This window comes from Mercurialis annua, linkage group LG1-X (genome assembly GCF_937616625.2).
Source record: "Mercurialis annua linkage group LG1-X, ddMerAnnu1.2, whole genome shotgun sequence".
NCBI classification, from domain to species: domain Eukaryota; kingdom Viridiplantae; phylum Streptophyta; class Magnoliopsida; order Malpighiales; family Euphorbiaceae; genus Mercurialis; species Mercurialis annua.
The window spans coordinates 1660080-1679560 of NC_065570.1; the positions used below are offsets into that span (position 1 = coordinate 1660080).

Below are 19481 nucleotides of genomic sequence, written 5' to 3' on the forward strand. Positions count from 1 at the left end.
AACTTTTCAAATCATCAATTTTAGTTGATTTTTCAATTTTTAATTTTAATTATAGCTATTTGTTTAAATTGAACTAAGAAAATTCAAATATGCACCTTATATTCAAAATTTTGATGGTAAAAGACACACTAGAATAGTATGAAAGACATTTAAACTTTTTTTCACTTTAATTCAAACAAATAACTTCCATTGAATCTAAAAATTGAAAAATGAACATAATTTGATAACTTTAAATGTTGAGGGGCAAATTTTAAAAATATTAAAAAAGAGCAGTACTTTTATATGATTATTTCTGATAAATTCTTCAAGAAATATGAAATCACAAAAATTATTACTAAGAAGAATAAATTACTTATTCAAGGCCACTCTGCCAAAAATAAAAACTTGGTTATTGAAGGCAAATGAGTAGCAAAATGTTAAATTGCATTTCTAAAATTGTTCAATTACAAGGAGAACAGAACTACAAAAGAAAATTAAATCCTACAAACTAACACAAAAGTCAAATTAAAAAAAAACCCAAATCACAATACAATTTTCTAAATTATGTACTTGATTTCTTCAGTTATCATCACCAGCGTCGCCTTTGGTAAGATTAGCAGGTCTCTTAGGAAGCAACACGCCATTAATATTGGGCAAAACACCGCCGCTAGCAATAGTAACAGTACCCAGCAATTTGCTGAACTCCTCGTCGTTCTTAATAGCCAACTGAATATGCCTCGGCACTAATCTGTTCTTCTTGTTGTCTCTCGCTGCATTTCCCGCTAATTCCAAAACCTAAAAAATTCAAAACTAAAATTAACATTTTGAACAACTAATCATTAAGAAAAACAAGATTAATTAGGATATTATGATAATCATAATAAAATTACCTCGGCGGCGAGATATTCAAGAACAGCAGCGAGATAAACGGGGGCTCCACCGCCGACACGGTCGGCGTATTTTCCCGATTTCAAGAAGCGGGCAATACGGCCGACGGGAAACTGGAGACCGGCTTTGCTGCTTCTTGATGTACCCTTCTTTTTTGCGGCGGATGCCAAAAATTTTCCTCGTCCTGCCATTGCTGATTGAAATACAGAGTTTGAAGAGAAATTTACTAATGAAGATTAATGAAAACTGATTGTTCTGTAGATTTGGAGTGATGAATTTGAAATAAGATGGGGGTTTATTTATATATATTGTGGGCGGGAGAAGAGATTTTATAATCCAATAAGCTTGAGTCACGCGGATCGTGATGTTTGACCGTTGGATTATGTCTATGCGGACGGATGGATTGCCTTTAATAGATAAGTTGGATTTTGACGAAGTTACCTTCTTTTTTGGGAGAAAAGAATCAAAAGATACAGAAAAGACCCTAATGTATAACTGAATTATGGACAAGCCACTTAATATTTATTAGATTTCAATTATGTCTATAATGATATAAAAAATAACAAAGTAAACACAAAACTCTCATATTAAGGACATATTCTTATAATAAACTGTATTTATATAAAATAAAGAGGAATTTAAACATAAAAGATAAGTTTTAAATTTTATTTAAAAATCTCTCTAATTTATAGTCCTTTTTTTTCTCACAATAACTGAATAAAATTATTATATAAATATAAAAATACAATGTTAATTTTTATTTTTATTTTATAAATATACTCTTATTTTTTATATTTTTTCAAAAATACAGATATATACCTCTCTTAAACTAACTTTACCAATATTAAAACAAACAAATCATATTCTCTTTTTCAATGTTTTCATCATCTCAATAGGTTAGAAATATATATTTTGTATCTTATCTTTTAATTTAGTTATAAATTGTATTTCTAATTACTCTAGTTTTTTTAATAACAATAATAAAATTGTTGAATACGTAATCAATATAATAATAATTTTAAAAACTGAAAATTTAATGAGTCACTATCTAAATTGAAGGTATTAACTTTTATTTTTAAGCATACATAAATATAGTTACACAGTTATAGCTCCACGTTATACAATTCCCGATAAAAGAGAGAAAACGAGAAAAAGACAAATGTTATCTTCTTTGTAATAATAAAAAATAAATTAGATGAGTGTGTGTGGGTAAATATGTTTTGAAAGATTACAAATTGATCCAATGCACAACACAAATTAAAATACATTTCAAGTTTTTCTAAATACAAGAATTTGCAACAGATAAAATTACAAAAAAATGAGTAGTGAATTGAAATTTGGTTAAGCAGGAGGAGCTCTTTGTGCAATTAAAATATCTTCTTTTTCAGATGCTTTGGCGGAGACATAATAGGCAACTATAAATAGGGCATGAATGAAACATAAAATGCCTCCGATAGACAATACTCTATGATGTGAAATTCCACATGATTTTCTTGATCTTGAGTTTGCCAATGTTCCGATCATTAGCATTGAGAATCCAATAGCCAATATAATCCTTAGTTGCCATAAAAAGAAAAAACAGTTATTAGAATGTTTACGTTGTACAGAAACTTCGCTATTTATACGTTTTTGCATTTCGTTCCCATTTTAAAAACGACAGGATGCTTAAACCTTCTAAATTTTAAAAATCTATACTTACAAAACTAAGAGTGTTTTTCGTTTTTTATTTTGGAATTTTATATTCAAGCCATAGATGCTATATAAAAATATCTACTATCTGCATTTTTGTCACTAATCGATCCGTGAGATTCAGCCGTATATATATAGAAGTATAGATAAATCAGTTCAATCACTATATCAAGTGGGACTGAATTAACTAAAATTAAATTTTTATTCTAACCGTAGCTAAAAATATATACGAACGATTTATAACCGGGCTGAAATGTATTTTTTTAATTTCGGTTATTTTGATTAATCGAATAACCAAATTTCATTAACATTAATTATTAAAACAATTGCATTAACTGCTCATTACATATAAAATTAAGGGCCAAGTGATATTTAAGTCCTTTAAAAATTATAAAAAAATTACATTAGATTTATGAAAAATTATAAAAATAATATTGTGTATATGTATAATTGGTTAATTCGGTCGGTTCAATAATTTAGAAATGTCTATAGCTCAAATGGTATAAGCGCTGGCAGCAAATGCCAAGGTCGTGGGTTCAAATCCTCCCACAAGTGCTCCCCCCTCCCCAATTATCAAAAAAAAAAAAAATGAAATGAACCAAATTAAATTAAGCAAGATTTTTAAAATTCTTAGTTGTAATTGAACCAAAATAATCAAAAATCAAACCAATTTTAATTTTGATTTGATTTTATCGGTTAATTCGGTTATATCCAAATATGGCAAAATCATAATTAAATGCAACAAGAAAGGTTACCATGAAAAGATTAGGGAGGTAACAGCTAATTGTTTATTAGCAGAAGCCTTGGAGAAATCTTCCTTAGACCACATGCAAATGCAGCCACCAATAAAATTAGCAAGAACATGAGCAAGAACCAACAGTATTGCTGCTGCTAATCCAAGCTTGAAAGCTTCATAACTTGGATCTCTACACTCAAAAATCCACATCCTTAAATGCTTCACCTGTTCATCAATTTATTCCCCCAATTCATCGATGCACATTACCAAAAAAAAAAATTGTTACTTTCAATTTACCGTATTATTTCATTTTTGGTGATCAAACTTTGATTCGTTTTATTTTGGTTATTAAATTCAGTCACATTTCAATTAAAGGTTTTTCAGAATATATATATATATTGATATCGGATTTTGCTCATTTTTGCCACATATGTATAATTTGGTCTAAAAACTTCCGCTGAAATGAAATAACCTATATGAAACAGATTGCATACAAAAATAGGAAAACTTTTTTCTTGATAAAATGATAAAAATAAGAAAACTTAGAGTTGTTTTATTTTAATTAATAAATTTCATTTCATTTTAATAGTCTTTGAGCCAAAATAGCAAATGCAGCGACCGATTTTTGCTTATTTTGTCACGTACGCATAATTTGGTCTTATATGAAAAAAAAATTATTCATATGCAACAAATTCATGCAAAAACAACCAAAACCCTATTGCTACATGATGAAAATAAGTAAAAACCAATTATCATATGTATTTTTCATATTCGTTGGTAAACGAATTAAAAATATTTAATCACAAAATTGAAATAAAGTGAAAATTTGAGCTTTCTGATAATTAATTTATTCATCAATTCAGTATACAACTTACTTTGTTCTGAGCTATTTCAGCTTCAATCCCGAGTATGCCGGCTATAATATCCATGATCATCATCAATAAGCAAAACAAAACACGAACATCTTTCGCCATGTTTTTTGCTTCGCAGCGATGAAGACGAACAGATTAAATTAGAGATCTTATATAGCTATAAGAATTAAGTTTTAAACAAGTGAAAAAGTTTAGAAATGCATGAAGAGGAGAATAGGAATAAAGTGAAAGAAATAGACAGATTAGTAAGAGATTAGCTGTGAATTATAAGTAGAAAAACTTCTTTATTTCTTCTAAATATTTACTTTATTCGTTCTGTTTCTTTCAAAAATTCTTATTCCTTTCATGGGAAACAAGAAAAGAAGAGTATCACTAGCACGATGGTTATATTACAGTCATGTGTATGGCCAACTAAGCAGAGATCACATATACACTCATTCTGCAATCTCCATTTTCATTTTGTTGGTCACTTTAAAGTTTTTGATGTGATAAACCTTAAACAATCACGAATTTTGTGTTTTTTTTTCGATCTGCTTGATTGTAAAATATATCAAAATTTTGCGTATTTTTACAATTTAAATTTAATTTTTTATAATAATGTTTCGATTTTATCATTTCACTGCATTCTAGATAAATTTTTTCTAATCAATTTAATTGTCTCAATTTTCAGTTGAAGTTATATATTAAGTACGTAATTAGAAAATCCAAATTTTTAGAATTTTAAAAGTTAACTTATAATGTAAAAAAATCGAAAATAACATTAAAGTCTGATTTTAAATATTATATCTTTCGGTGGTTAATGCAAAAAACATTGAAGCTAAAATGATCATAAAATCAAACCAAACAAATATGTGAGGTGAAAGACTGAAAAAAATAGTTAGAGTTACAAAAAAATGATGAAATTGGAACATTATTATAAAAAATTTTAAAAAATTAATTTAAATTGCAACTATACCTAAAGATTTGGATTTTTTTGTTAGACCTTTTCAATTTTAGCATAGCTTTAATTTGTGAAATTTAAAATATAAATTTTCATTTCCTTACAATCTAAAACACTAAGTAATTTTTTAATAAAAAATATTAATAATAATATCGGGATTCATATTGTTCTGACGTTTATATTGATATATTTTTTTATCAAAATGTTACTCGGTTCTGAATAGAAAAATTGATGAATTAATGATGATGTATAATATTGAAATGAAAAAAAATTCAAAACATTTTTTATCAAAATGTTACTCGGTTCAGAATAGAAAAATTGATGATTTTTTTTCATTTGATAGTTAACTAACTATCAATTTTTAAAATTTTTACAATTACATCTAATTTTTTTGTAATTGTAATTAAAATTTTAAATTTTATTTTTAAATTTTTAAATATTTGAATTTTTTTTATTAATTACTATTTGTCTAACTTTTAAAGAGTTAATATAAACGTCTGGTCGCAAACTGCAATCGATAAAAAACACTAAGTGGTAATTTTGAAACTATAAGGATTAATTACATATTTGTCTCGTCCTGAGTGCCTGGCTTTATCGTAACAAAACGACACTGTTTTGACATGGCATAGCAAGAGAAGCTCCACGTTTCAGTGTGGGGACAGACATAAAAAAAAATTCTTATTTCTCATTTGAAGAAGATGATGGCGAATTCTAGAAACAACTCAATACTTCTCCAAACCATTATCCAGTGACCAAAATAACAAAATCAAACAGATGATCATTGACATTTAAGAACTCGCATTTCCTCTTAGCTTGCTCCACACACTAAAAACCAGACGCAACGATGTCGTTTTATTATCAATGGAAGACATTCGAGGAGGACGACGATCGGCCGGAGAAGCCTCGAAGCTATGGAGTAACGGAGATGCGAGGTCCTCAGTATACTGTCTTAAGCCAGAATATGCTTCAAGTACGTCGTCTCCAAGCAATTCATTACTGTTCTGTTAATTTTTACTTACAAATTGTAGTTTTAATTAAGTTATGCAGCTTAATTTGGATAGTTATTGAAGAATTTTCTGCATTTCTGTGTATAAACTAATGTTGATATGATTTATGGTCACGGAAACGGGAATGCGGAAATTACAGTAATGAAGGACACGAAACGGAGGAAAAATGTAAATAATAAAAATATAGAGATGTATTTATAATATTAGAAATTATACAATGTTATACAAATTAAATTTTGTTTATACATTTATGCCAATTCATAAAATAAATCAAACATAATTAAACACAATGAAGATAAGATTTATTATAGATATGTGAATAATAAAAATTGTCGGTACTTGATTAAAGAAATCATTTATTGAGAGATTTGTATGTTTTTTTAACAATTGTCTAATGTTTTTTATTTGTCAAAACGGCCCGAAACATTTACTATGAGTTTCCCGTTTCTGAAACGTTTCCGAAACAGGACACACAATTTCGTCGAAGTTTCCGTGCTTCTTGGATGTTCAATTGAATTGAAATTCGGCATAATGCATATCTGGATCTCTATACTATCACACTTTTAACAATTGAGTCCCCGTACTAAAATTGGATTCATACACTATCAATTGCAAATGCATTGAGTCGTTCCGTCCATTTCCATTTGAGAAGAATTCAATGTGCTTGCATGGATGAAAATGGATTGAAGGACTTATGTTGGATGAAAGTGATAGTGTAGGGATCGAGTGCGAATGTTTTTTTAGTACATAGAAAATGTGATAGAAATGTAAACTATGGAGTCTGTGGCTGTAATTTATGATTAAAGGATTTACGTTTCTGTATCTTAGGTATTTGAATGTGACTTATGGTGAATGATGTTCTTTACTGAATCTGACTGCTGTCTATATTATTTTTTGGCAGGATATTTTTGAATCCATGGGACAATTTGTTGATGGTTTGAAGTTCTCTGGCGGTTCCCACAGTCTCATGCCAAAGTCCTTTGTTAAAGAGGTGATCGACATGGCTCACCAGCATGATGTGTATGTTAGCACTGGTGATTGGGCTGAACACTTGCTTCGTAAAGGTCCATCCGCTTTCAAAGAGTATGTCGAGGTGAGGCTTATATATATGATTATAATATCAGAGAGTCTCTATATGCTGCTTTGTATATAGGTTTAGTTGTAATGAGTGGGAGTGCTAATTTAGTTTTGGGATTGTTGTACTTGTTAGGAGTGTAAAAGTATGGGATTTGACACGATAGAGCTGAATGTGGCTTCCCTTGGAGTTCCGGAAGAGACACTTTTGAGATACGTACGCTTGATTAAGAGCGGTGGTTTGAAAGCAAAGCCTCAATTTGCATCCAAGTTCAACAAATCTGATATCCCCATCAGTGGTAATAGAGCATGTGGGGCTTATATCCCACCAGCACCTCGAAGCTCTGGTAAGGAATCAGAACCATCGCACCAGATTATTTAGTAAATTAGTAATTACAAAATTATGTAATATCTGCTATGATAAGTTCTGTATTTGCTGTAGCATTCTAATTCTTGTCTGAAAAAAGTAGCTGAGCATACTGGCTGCTGAAATTGTCAAACCTAAGGAATTTGAACTTCAATGTATAACCATTTTCAACCATGGAAAATCAAAAGAGTTCAATTGGCATAGTAATATTCTTATAGTTTTCTCATTGAACTCTTATGATTTTCAGTGGTTGAGAAAAGGTTATATGCTGTTTAGGGATTATTATACATGTTAGTTTAAAAAAGTAAAAATAACAAAACGAAGGAACTTGATTTGTGTTTTACAACAACTTCGTATGCATTTTCTTTTAAAATTTCAACTTTGTCCTGATCCTCGAAGATAATATTCCATGTATCAATCTTAGCTACACCGATCAGTTTCGTTTTCTATGGTTTGCCTCTATTGATCGGCATTCATGTCACTTATGTTTTTGCAAGTAGTCTTCATGAAAATGCGAAGTATTTGCCTTACTTTTTTTTAAGCCCTACAGCTGCTCTCTAAAAAGTTTTCTTTCTTTCATTGAGTGGGTGCCGTAAAAATTCATATGGTGGAGAAAAATGTTTAGTGCTCGTCTGTTAGAAAGCTAGCAGATATCTAAATAAACAGAGCCATCTATGTTTTTGACGGCAGTTGATCAGTTATTAGTACCTACTGCTCAGTAGTGGTAAAAATGAGCAGGGCAATTCCATCTGTGCTTATGACAATAATCTGCCAATGTTTAACAGAACTCATTGAAGATGTTGATCTCTTGATTAGAAGGGCAGAGAGATGCTTGGAGGCTGGGGCGGATACGATCATGATTGATGCTGATGGTATCTGCAAAGATGCCGAATCTCTAAGGACAGACATAATTGCAAAAGTCATCGGGCGTCTAGGTCTTGAGAAAACCATGTTTGAAGCATCCAATGCCAAAACTCTGGAGTGGTTTATCAAACGCTATGGTCCAAAGGTATTCCTAATCTTCCAAAACTTTTAGTATTTTCATTTGCATTTCTAACACATCGTCATATTTTATTTTTCTCAGGTGAACCTCTTCGTGGATCATTCTCAAGTAATCGGCCTAGAGTGTCTCCGGGGACGCAAATTGGGTAAAAATAATGCTTTATTCCGTTGATCATCATATTTGTTGGCATGTACTGTTGTTCGGAGTGATTACAAACGTACTGTTGCATTCTTGTGTGTGAGACTAATATTGCTATTACTCTAATATATATGTATGTGTACTCGGTGTTCCTCATATATATATATATATATATATATTGTATGTCAGATGTTTTTACTTGTCATACTAAATAAATGAACTGTATATTAATATAATAAGTAAAAATCGTCGAAGACGAAAATGCGTTTCCCCCCCCCCCCCCCCCCCCCCCCGGAACTGATAGAATACATGTAAGTTATGTTCTTAGAGAGATGGACATGTGCATGGACCATTCTGTAACGTGAGGAATTGGTTGGACAAATAATTGGCATATAGGTGGGGATCATAATAGTGCAATTAAATTTTAAAAACTATGAAAATGGTCTCTGGACGTGACTTATAGTGTTATAAACTTAATGAGGATTGAGCTATGTCTTAATCAGTGCCGTTTATCACGCTTTATAAAAGACTTACAAAAGCATAATAGTCTAATAAATTTATGGCATTTTTGATTTTGGTAGGAAAAATCACATCTTCAAAGTCAATGAACCAACTAACTTCTCGAGGTTGAATGTTATTTTGTTATTGATATTGTATTTTATTCATATGGAATTTGTGTTAATTTGTGGTATTGAAATTAATATCCGATATTCTCAAAAAAAAAAAATTAATATCCGAAAATCAGACTGGTTGCTTACACCGGTCTAACTGAAAATTGATTCAAACCAAGGGAGTAAAGAATTGAAAATTTCATAAGATTGAATTTGATCAAATCTTTTTATTGGTTTGCTCCGACCATAACATAATCGATAGATCCAAAATATTGTTTCGATTGGCAAGCCCCGGATCAGTGAGTAAAAAACTGAATCGGCTACAATTGCAAAAAATAATTGGATTAGGAGAAGGCAAATTGAAATTCCTTTTGATGAAATAGACATTCTTGGAGATTGAAAAAAGAAGAGGGATCTTTTTAAGAAGTTCAAAGAAAATCATCTCAAATAAGACTGAGTTGACTAAGGAATAAGGATCAATACTCTTTGATTATAACATAAATGGAAACAAAAATAAAATATAAATAAATCATGTCGGGGTTGAAGTTTACCAATTTACTGTTAAAAAATACCCTTTTCACCAAAAGGCATGACAAATTTGTTTTATTTCAAAGCCGTACACTTCTGTTTAACCCCATTTTGATGTAAAATCTTCTAAATTATAAATGACAATTTGGAACATTGGGATTCTTGATTCCATTCTTTTTGCTTAAAAGTTAAAACCCATTATTAAAATAAAAAAAGCCAAAACAATTATTTAACTCAAAAAATCCCAAGAAAATTAACATAACCGTGAAAAAGGGACACATAAAAGTGGACCAAAACAGAAACTACATAACTACGAAACTCTTGACTTCAAAATCTTCCTGTCTTAGAAATATCAATGCCTGCATTTTGGTTTTCTTTGAAGAGATCATTACAATGCAAATCACAGCCATCTGATGTTCATAATCCAAGGGCCAGAAACAATCTTGGAAACATTATTCAGACAAAAAAACCTTGTGGTTTTATATGTTCAAGATCAGTTTCAAATCTTAGAGATGTTTTTAGTGGCAGCAAGAGACATACAGACAAACTTCCGGTGAGTTTCAGTCCGAGATCTTTAGGTAGCAGCGACTTTCTGAACCCTATTACACATGAAGTAGTCCTTAGTGATTCCACATGTGAGTTCAAGATTACCGGGTTTAGTAGCGACGGCGACCGGGGCGGTGAGAAAGGTGTTTCTTCAACATTTGTTGGTACTCTTAAGCCCGGAACGCCTGGTCCGGGCGGTCAAGAAATGGCGTATCGTCCGGAATACTATCCGGCCACAGCGAGAAGGTCACTTAGCGTTTCGAGGAAGATACATGGTGATTCTCCTGTTTTTGGTGCATCTAATTTCAAGCCTAGAAATTCTCTTGATGTTTCAAAATCTGGTGATTCTTTAAGCTTAAATTGCAAGAAATGTTATGAGAAGTTTAAAACTCTTGATGCTGTTGAAGAACATCACCTCTCCAAACATGCTGGTAAGATTCTTGAATTCATTACTCATAATTTTCGTTTGTTTTTAATTTAGTATTAAGAAATCAAGATTAATCTTAAGTTCAAAATCTTGAAAACTTTGAGCAATGAATAAGTCATAATTATGATGCTTAGTCCTTCTATGCAATTTAATTAACTTTTAATCAATAAAAGTTTATTTGGCCCCTCTAACTTGAAGAAAATATCAAAAGAATCTAAATTTGTCGTTTTAGATAAAATATCGATAACTTGCCAGTTTTGGGTCATTTTACATCAAATTGACGTCGACTTATGGTGTAAAATGTCCTAAAATCGATAAACTGAAAGTTTTTTTGTCTAAAACTACGAATTTGAACTCTTTTAATCTTTTATTAGACTTTGACTTAATGCTAAATTATTGAATTCTGGAGATTAAACTAGTTAGGTTCCCAAAATTTGCTCTATGGGCAATAAAAACCAAAAAATTGACTCTAAAATAATTGATCATTATGTCTAATTTTGTGATTCATGAAATTTCTAACCTATGAATAGTCACTGCCATGCACTGTTATGATTGCTGCAGATAATTGTCGTTTCCTTTAATATACATTATCATTAATTTGTTTTATAGCCATATAATAATAATATTTATTTCCTTCAATTTGAACTTATATAGTTTCCATTTGTCTCACATGTCATTTTCTTTGTACAGTTACTGAACTTACAGAAGGTGACTCATCTAGAAAAATAGTTGAAATAATATGCAGAGCAAATTGGCTAAAATCCGAGGCTAATTTTGTCAATATAGAAAAAATATTTAAAATCCATAACATGCAAACAAAAATTGCTCAATTTGAAGAATATAGAGAATTGGTAAAAAGAAAAGCTAGCAATTTAGCTACAAGACATTCGCGTTGCCTCGCTGACGGTAACGAGCTATTAAGATTTCACGGCACGACTGTTTCGTGTTGTCTCGGTATGAATGGATCGTCGTGTTGCACATTGGAGACGTGTGGTGTTTGTCGGATTTTGAGACACGGGTTTTCGAACAATGACATGATTTTTACTGCTTCGACGAGCGGAAGAGCATTAGGGTCTATTGAGATTACTTCTTGTGCAAGAAAGGTTTTATTAGTATGCAGGGTGATTGCAGGAAGAGTTTGTAAACCATTGGAGAATTTTCAAGAATTTTCAGGATTTGATTCATTAGCTGGGAAAATTGGGCAGCATTCTAATATTGAAGAACTTTATGTAGTGAATTGTAAAGCTCTCCTACCTTGTTTTGTAGTTATTTATTAACCATGTAATAAATGTTTCGAAGATGATTAATTTTTATTTGATTTGTCACATCTTTTAAAGCATAAACTAAAATAATACTAGTACTATTAATTTAAGTAAACTTAAGATAACTATAACATAAGATTTTAAACATTAAACTAATTGTGAAATAAAAAGTTAATTTTTTAATAATTTTGATCTATTTTAGTTTGTTTTTAAAAATTTCCCGAGGGTGACAGAGTAACAACCCACATGGAAAAAACTAATATTTTTATTTTGATAAAATCATTTTCTAGATGAAAATGAATTTCATTTCTTTCTTTTTAATAAAAGAGAAAATAATATCAACAAAAGGTACTCTGCGCCTATCAATTATAGACGAAATTTTTTTAGGTAAGCCGAGTCTACTACGTCATCCGTAGATTAAATCTGATAATAAAATTTTAATAAATGTGTAATAAATGTCTTTAGATTTTAATTAAGATATTACAATTTTGCTAACATTTTAATGAGATGTTATTTTACGGTTGACTTAGTTTACAGGAGAAATTTTTAGGTAGACTCAGTTCACCACGTCATCCGTAAACTAATCTATCACATTTTGACACGTCATTAAAATAATGGCACTATCGTTATATTAATATCCAAAGGTGTAAACAAATAGGAACAAAATTACGATAGTGCCATTATTTTAATGACGTGTCAAAATGTGATAGGTTAGTCTACGGATGACGTGGTAGACTGAATCTACCTAAAAATCTCTCTAGTTTACAGATGACATGATAGACTCGATGTATCTAAAATTTTCCAAATAGACATGTTCATGTGCATAAATACTCGTCCAAATTTGTCCGTCTTGGATTGGGATTAAATGGTTTTTTTTAAGGAAACTACGTCTCATATGTTTTTTTTTTTGAATTTTCTTGCAACAATACACTCTAAATTTTTGTTGTTCCAATGCACCTTTTTTTTTTTTACAATTATACGCCATCTACAGAAAATCTACCTAAATAATCTACCAAAGGAGTGTATTTTTGCAAAAAAGAAAAATTGAATGTATTTTTACAAACATTTAAACAAAATCCATAATTTTTTTAATTTTAAGCTCGTCTTAAGTTTTAGTGAGCCAATTTTTTTATGGGCAAACTTGTATAACTGTGTAAAGGGTTAATGTCAATAAAACAATTACGAACTTTATATATTTTTTTATTTTAATCACACATTTTAAAATTTGTCATTTTCATGCACAAACTACTAATTTTTTTTGTAAATTAGTACACGGCGCTAAGGTGACACTCATTTATTGGTGTAAAATGACCACACCTCAGCAAATTATACTAATAGTGTCGTGACGCCTCAGCACCGTGTATGAATTTGAAAAAAATGATAGTTCCTGCATAAAATGACAAAATTTAAACTACATAATTGAAATAAAAAAATATGAAAAATTCGTGATTTTGTTTTAATACTATCCCTGGTATAAATGTTAGTATAGGCTCTCTGGAATCTGACCAGAGTCCCGATTTTCTATGGTCGGGCTTTTCTGAACTGTATAACTTATAACATAAGCTCAAAAAAGCTTGACTTGAACCATTAATAAGTCCAATTATTTTTATCGACCGGCCTGTATAATCGTATAGATTATGATATAAATTCAAAGTCCGGGCCAAACTCGTACAGTGGCTGAAGTTTTAGGTAGTAGATATATGAGGCCTAATCCAAATTAGATTTAACTAAAATTACTATAAAAAATTCACTTAATTTATAAAAACTAGTATCGTTTACGTGTTTCACACGTGACTCGTAGTGTGACTCGTCAAATTATTAAATTATATTTAAAATAATAATTAATTAAGAATAGTTTATTTTATTTAATATTTTAAATAATTTACTAGTTTAACATTTTTAATTGCTATCTAAATTTTATATTTATAGAAAATTTAAATATAAAATATAAAATAATAATTAATATAATAATTAAAATATTTTATCTTATTTCAAATTCTATTAAAAAGTTAAAATAGTAAATATTAAATATTTTAAATAGTCTATCTTAATTAGTACTCTAGACAATAATTTTAATGTAGTAGTTTATTTTATCACTACTCTAATTTTAGTATTTATCTTAACATAATAGTTTATTTTAATTGATACTCTAATTTTAATAGTTTTTAATTTATAATTAATATTTTATAAAATAAAAAAGATATTAATATAAATGAGTCTGTCTACCTCTCCATCTATACTTTTACATATAGTATATATAAATTAGTTGTGCATTTGGTGGCTAATAACGTGACGCATTAATATTTATATTAAAAAAATTAAATGTGTAGATTTATTTTCGAAAAAAGTGTGTAAATTTATGAGTCATATATTTGTATGCATATTATAAAAAAAAATGGGTCAATTCACCCTTAAACTTGGCACGAAATATTAAAAAAGTCACTTTGAAAATTTTAGAGTCAAACAGATCTGCAACTATGTCAAAGCACATCAAATCAACCCCTCCTCGCTCTCACCCCCGCAAGTGAGTTGCACTTTCCAACAATATTGTCAGGTCTAGTTTTTAGCAAATGTAACATGAACTTTTAATTTTAGCAGTGTTAGACACTAACTTCTAATTTTTGCAATTTGAAACACAGAGTAATTTTTCGCTAAAAATTATTGACGTGGATGCCAGAATTGTCTATATTTCGGTGTCTACATCATCATTTTTTAATAAAAATTGTTTGGTGTAGAATTGGCAAAAAAATGGCTGTTCGGATATTAAATTACCAAAATTAAAAATTGTGAAATTATAGGACACACTAAAATTTGTGTTTTTAAAACAACCAAACCTTTAATTTAGCCCATTTTAAATAGTTTATTTGTCATTTAATTAAACTATAATAAAATAAAACAGTCGATACACTCAAATAATTTACTTGTCATTTTTTTGCCTTTGTGACATGTCACACTAAATTTCTCACTGAGTCAAACTGTTATTTTATATTAAATTCCAGGGTGATATTGCTATATAGGAAAAATTAAAATAATTTTATTTTTAAAAAAATTGGATGTAGTTACAATGAAAAAAATATAATTGGAATAGTCTCATGAAAAATTAAAAAATTTATTTTAAATTGAAAAATCACACAAATATCTAGATTTTTAGCACATTAAATCTAATTTTATCATATTTAAGAACCACTTCTATTCTCGGAGATGAGGTATATGAAGAATGAATTTTTGGTCCCTTTCGTCTAATGCTTAAGACATCGTCTTTTCATGTCGAAGACACGGATTCGATTTCCTTAAAAGATAGGTACTCATTCTCGCCGCCCAACTTATATGTATAAGTACTTTTTTAGATATGTAGACATGAAAAAATTGAACCGAATTATTTATTTGTGTTTAAATTAGTTAGTTTGGTCAGTTTTTAATTTGACTTGAATATTTCAATTTGATTTATATCAAATTATAATTAACTAAATTAATTTTTCAATTTTGGTAGGCTTTTTAGACATTCTAAATTTCAATTCCATCAGTATCCAATAATATAGAACCATAAATTTATTATCGGACACAAAGACTCATTAAATTGTTAAGGTTTTTATGCATTCATTCATGATAAGTCACGTATTATCAAGGCTAAACCTATTTTGAAGTTTCTAAATTATAGTATATTTTTAAATCATTAGATTTCTTTTTTTTTTTTCGATTTTTTCGGGTTTTTAAACTTTCATTTTTTTAGTTCATCAGGTTTTTCAACTTTTATTTATCTTTCTCAAATTTCTAATTATTTATTTTTTGGTTCATTAGATCCTTAAATGGATCTTCATTTAAGGATCTAATGAACTAAAAAAACAAAAGTTTAAGAATCTGAGAAAGTTAAATAGAAGTTGAGGGATCTGATGAATTAAAAAATAAAAGTTTAATGATTTGAAAGAGTCAAATAAAAGTTAAAAAACTTGATGAAGCAAAAAATAAAAATTTAAAGACCTCAAAATGATTTAGCCTATTATCAAACCGCCAAAATTGTGACACACACCATGAATTGTCGCTGTCTATATATAATGTTAAACATTATTTGTGAATTGGGATATTTGTGAAGGAAATGTAACACATTGTTCTTTCTTTTCGACCACTTCTTCAATGTGGCAATAAAAATCTAAAATTACATTGACACAGTTAAGTTAAAAATTAAATATTTATTTATCTATAATTTTATTTTATTTATTAAATATATCATAATTTTTAGATATTTTTATATAGATTATTATCTTTTCAACTTTTGCTAAATATACTCAAAATTAATTGGAGTTGATATGGCATTATGTTATGTACGTCATATGAAATTGTTTGATACGTACATACTGTGCTGCAATAATTTTCAATGAGTTGTTAGTATATTTGACAAAAATTAAAAAGATGATGGTATATATGATAACATTGAAAGGATATATATTAAAATTTGGAACGGACAAATTTATTTTGCTTTAAATTAATTATGTAAAATTAAATAATTTTTTATTAAAATTATCAAATTAAAATAGATTTATAATTTTAAATTTTTAAATATATTCATAAAAGGTCGATAGAGACTCATAAAAGGTGAAGTAGATTATATAACATCACCCATGAAGTAAGATGGTCTGGAACAAAATTTATTTTTATGTAAATGTGACACGCTTTCACTTTTCAAGATCTATCAAAAATCAACTAAATGATTTTATCAAAAACAAAAATAACTATTAAGAAATAGCTAGATCATTCAACATGTGACCTATTTATAATTTTATCCACCATTAGAAAATTTAAGAATAACATTAGAAAATTTAAGAATAACTTTTCATGTGCCTTGCAATCCATTTGAAGACCCTGAAAAACATTAGAAAATTTTGTTCCCAAAACAATTTAAGTTGTTCTTTGAAAATAAGTCATTTTAGGATAAAGTCTTTTTCACAAATAAGACGTGTTCAATTCTTTGAAATATTAGGTATTCATCATCACTAAATAGTTTAGGACCATCAGTTTATTTTAATAAAAAAAATTAATATAAAGAGTATAGATAGTTTATCTAGAAGAAAAGCTAAACCTACAATTAAATCCTTTAACTATACATTTTTTATTAACTGATTTTTAAAACCTATTTTTACTTTTTTTGTTCCCTAAACTAAGAAAAAAAAGATATCTTAAGTCCTTTGTTGGATGTCCGTTAGGAGCGTAATTACATGTACGCTCCAAAATTGACGAACGATAAAGATTAAATGTTTTTTAGGTTCATGTACAATATATAATTTGATTATCTTGTCTTTAATATAAAATATATTTTTTGACAAAGTAAATATACAAATATTTTTTATATGATTTAGTTTAAAATTTTACATTTAGGCTATTTCACGTATTGTACATCAATTTGGACTACTCGTAAATTATTCAAAGATAATTCAGAAAGTTTTAAAAAATTCTAAACGAGTGTCTTATATCCACAATAATTTATTTTTATATGATATTATTTTTTTTATTTTTTTTATTTAAATATATATTATTTTAATTGTTTAAATTTCATATCTAAAAAAATACATTTAATATCATGGTCTTTTTAATAATTATTTTTTATTTTCTATTGAAATCAGATATATTCGAATAAAATTAGATAGTTTGAATTTCTTTTGAGTTTTAACTCAAACTTAATGATATTTATCAATTTGTAAAAAAAAAAAATTATAATTTGTTTATTTGGCAGTATCATTTTTATGAGATCGATAAATTCTATCATAAAAAATAGAGAGAAAATTAGAGACAGTTAATAATGGTCTGTTCTTTTTACACGTGAAACTAATTGTGTGATTTTATGTTAGTGAACATGTTGAACGGATGGATAACTAATAGTTTAGGGATTAGAAAAAATAAAATTGAGGGTTATATTAGGGACCTTAAAACATATTTTTTCACCCCAATAATTTTGCCTGCATGCAAATTCATTTTTAAAATTTTCCTTTCAGATATTGGAGTGTGAGAGTACACTCTTGACTGTCATGCAATGAGGGACTTAAATTAACGTTTTTTCTTAGTTAAGGGCCAGAAAAAATAAAAATACAATTGAGCGACCATTTAATTAAAATGAATATAGTTAAAAGACCTAATTATGAATTTAGCCTAAATGAAAAAAGATAACATTTCATTCAAATAGGATATGCATGATCAATGCCAAATCTATCGAGAAATTTACATTCAATACGAAGACTCAATTCAAAATAAGTAATATAAAAATACAATTTTTTTTAATTTCAGTTATAATAACGGTGCGTTGAGTACATCCACTTTATTTGTGTTGTGTGACAGAAAAAATCTAATGTATATAAAATTATAAGTATACAAATTTAATGTTGAAAAAGTCAAAGAATCCAATCCAAAAAATTAGTACTGCAAAATTCCAAGTATGTATTTTCCTTTTTTTCTTTTTAAGAAACGGTATGATCATTACCAAAAATGTGATAGGACCAATAAATAGTCGGTCTCTATAATGAATGTGGAATAGATAAGGGCTTTTTATATAAAATACTGATTTTGGCAGCCCATTTATTTTTATACAGGACAAGTTAAATCTTTACTTTATCTACTTCATTTTCTTACTTTGATAACTTGTACTTTAAATTTTTTTCTTTTATATGATTTTTCTTATTTCTCTCAATCATTCTTTTTCTCCACGATTTCTTTTGAGCTGTGAAAGAAAATTTTAAAGATTTCTGCTCCTTCGCTTCCGCCGTTCCGCCTCCTCCGTTCCGCCGTTCTGCCTTCGCCGTTCTGCCTTCGCCGTTCCGCCGTTCTGCCTTCACCGTTCTGCCTTCGCCGTTCCGCCGTTCTGCCTTCGCCGTTCTGCCTTCGCCGTTCCGCCTTCGCCGTTCCGCCTCCGCCGTTTCGCCTCCATCGTTCCGCCTTTGTCTCGCCGCGTCATTTTTCTTTTATCTTTTTAATTTTAGATCTGAAATTTTTTGTTTTTTTTATTTTCAGATCTGTAATTTGTTTATTTTTTACTGTTGATTCACCATTAAACATGTATAAAGAGTATCTTTAAAAAATGGCCAAATGTCTTAAAAAGGCCAAACCTTTTATAAAAGTTTCACAAAAGTCCTGACCTTTCAATTTTGTCGATTTTGGCCAAAAACAAATTATTTGGTTTCAATTGTGGCCAACTTTCAATTTGATTTCAATTTGCCTATGTGGAGCCTATGTGACGCATATGTGGCATGCCAAATATTGAAAGGTCAGGACTTTTGTGAAACCAAATAATCCATTTTTGGCCAAAATCGACAAAATTAAAAAGTCAGAACTTTTGTGAAACCAAATAAACAGTTTTTGGCCAAAATCGATAAAATTGAAAGGTCAGGACTTTTGTGAAATTTTTGTCAAAGGTTTGGCCTTTTTACAACAT

The 19481-nt window shown here is 29.0% G+C and overlaps 4 protein-coding genes across 4 annotated transcripts; 2 read left to right on the plus strand and 2 right to left on the minus strand.

Annotated features, from left to right (window-relative positions):
• Window positions 1-406: 406 nt before the first annotated feature.
• LOC126676709 (probable histone H2A.3) lies at window positions 407-1145 on the minus strand. The gene is made up of 2 exons (XM_050370977.1): window positions 870-1145; window positions 407-774 (listed from the first exon to the last, which is right to left on the minus strand). Exons 1-2 carry the CDS (start codon window positions 1056-1058, stop codon window positions 559-561), a joined length of 405 nt encoding a protein of 134 aa, XP_050226934.1. The 5' UTR covers window positions 1059-1145; the 3' UTR covers window positions 407-558.
• Window positions 1146-2071: 926 nt separating this feature from the next.
• On the minus strand, window positions 2072-4417 carry LOC126664814 (protein DESIGUAL 2-like). Its single transcript, XM_050357374.2, has 3 exons — window positions 4168-4417; window positions 3312-3517; window positions 2072-2422 (listed from the first exon to the last, which is right to left on the minus strand). The coding sequence occupies exons 1-3, from the start codon at window positions 4264-4266 to the stop codon at window positions 2209-2211; spliced, it is 519 nt and encodes a 172-aa protein (XP_050213331.1). The 5' UTR covers window positions 4267-4417; the 3' UTR covers window positions 2072-2208.
• A 1389-nt stretch (window positions 4418-5806) lies between these two features.
• Window positions 5807-8851, plus strand: LOC126664487 (protein HEAT-STRESS-ASSOCIATED 32). The gene is made up of 5 exons (XM_050356890.2): window positions 5807-6074; window positions 7013-7204; window positions 7322-7532; window positions 8338-8561; window positions 8637-8851. Exons 1-5 carry the CDS (start codon window positions 5949-5951, stop codon window positions 8724-8726), a joined length of 843 nt encoding a protein of 280 aa, XP_050212847.1. The 5' UTR covers window positions 5807-5948; the 3' UTR covers window positions 8727-8851.
• A 1210-nt stretch (window positions 8852-10061) lies between these two features.
• LOC126677183 (uncharacterized) lies at window positions 10062-12118 on the plus strand. The gene is made up of 2 exons (XM_050371674.2): window positions 10062-10809; window positions 11496-12118. Exons 1-2 carry the CDS (start codon window positions 10188-10190, stop codon window positions 12080-12082), a joined length of 1209 nt encoding a protein of 402 aa, XP_050227631.1. The 5' UTR covers window positions 10062-10187; the 3' UTR covers window positions 12083-12118.
• Window positions 12119-19481: the final 7363 nt, after the last annotated feature.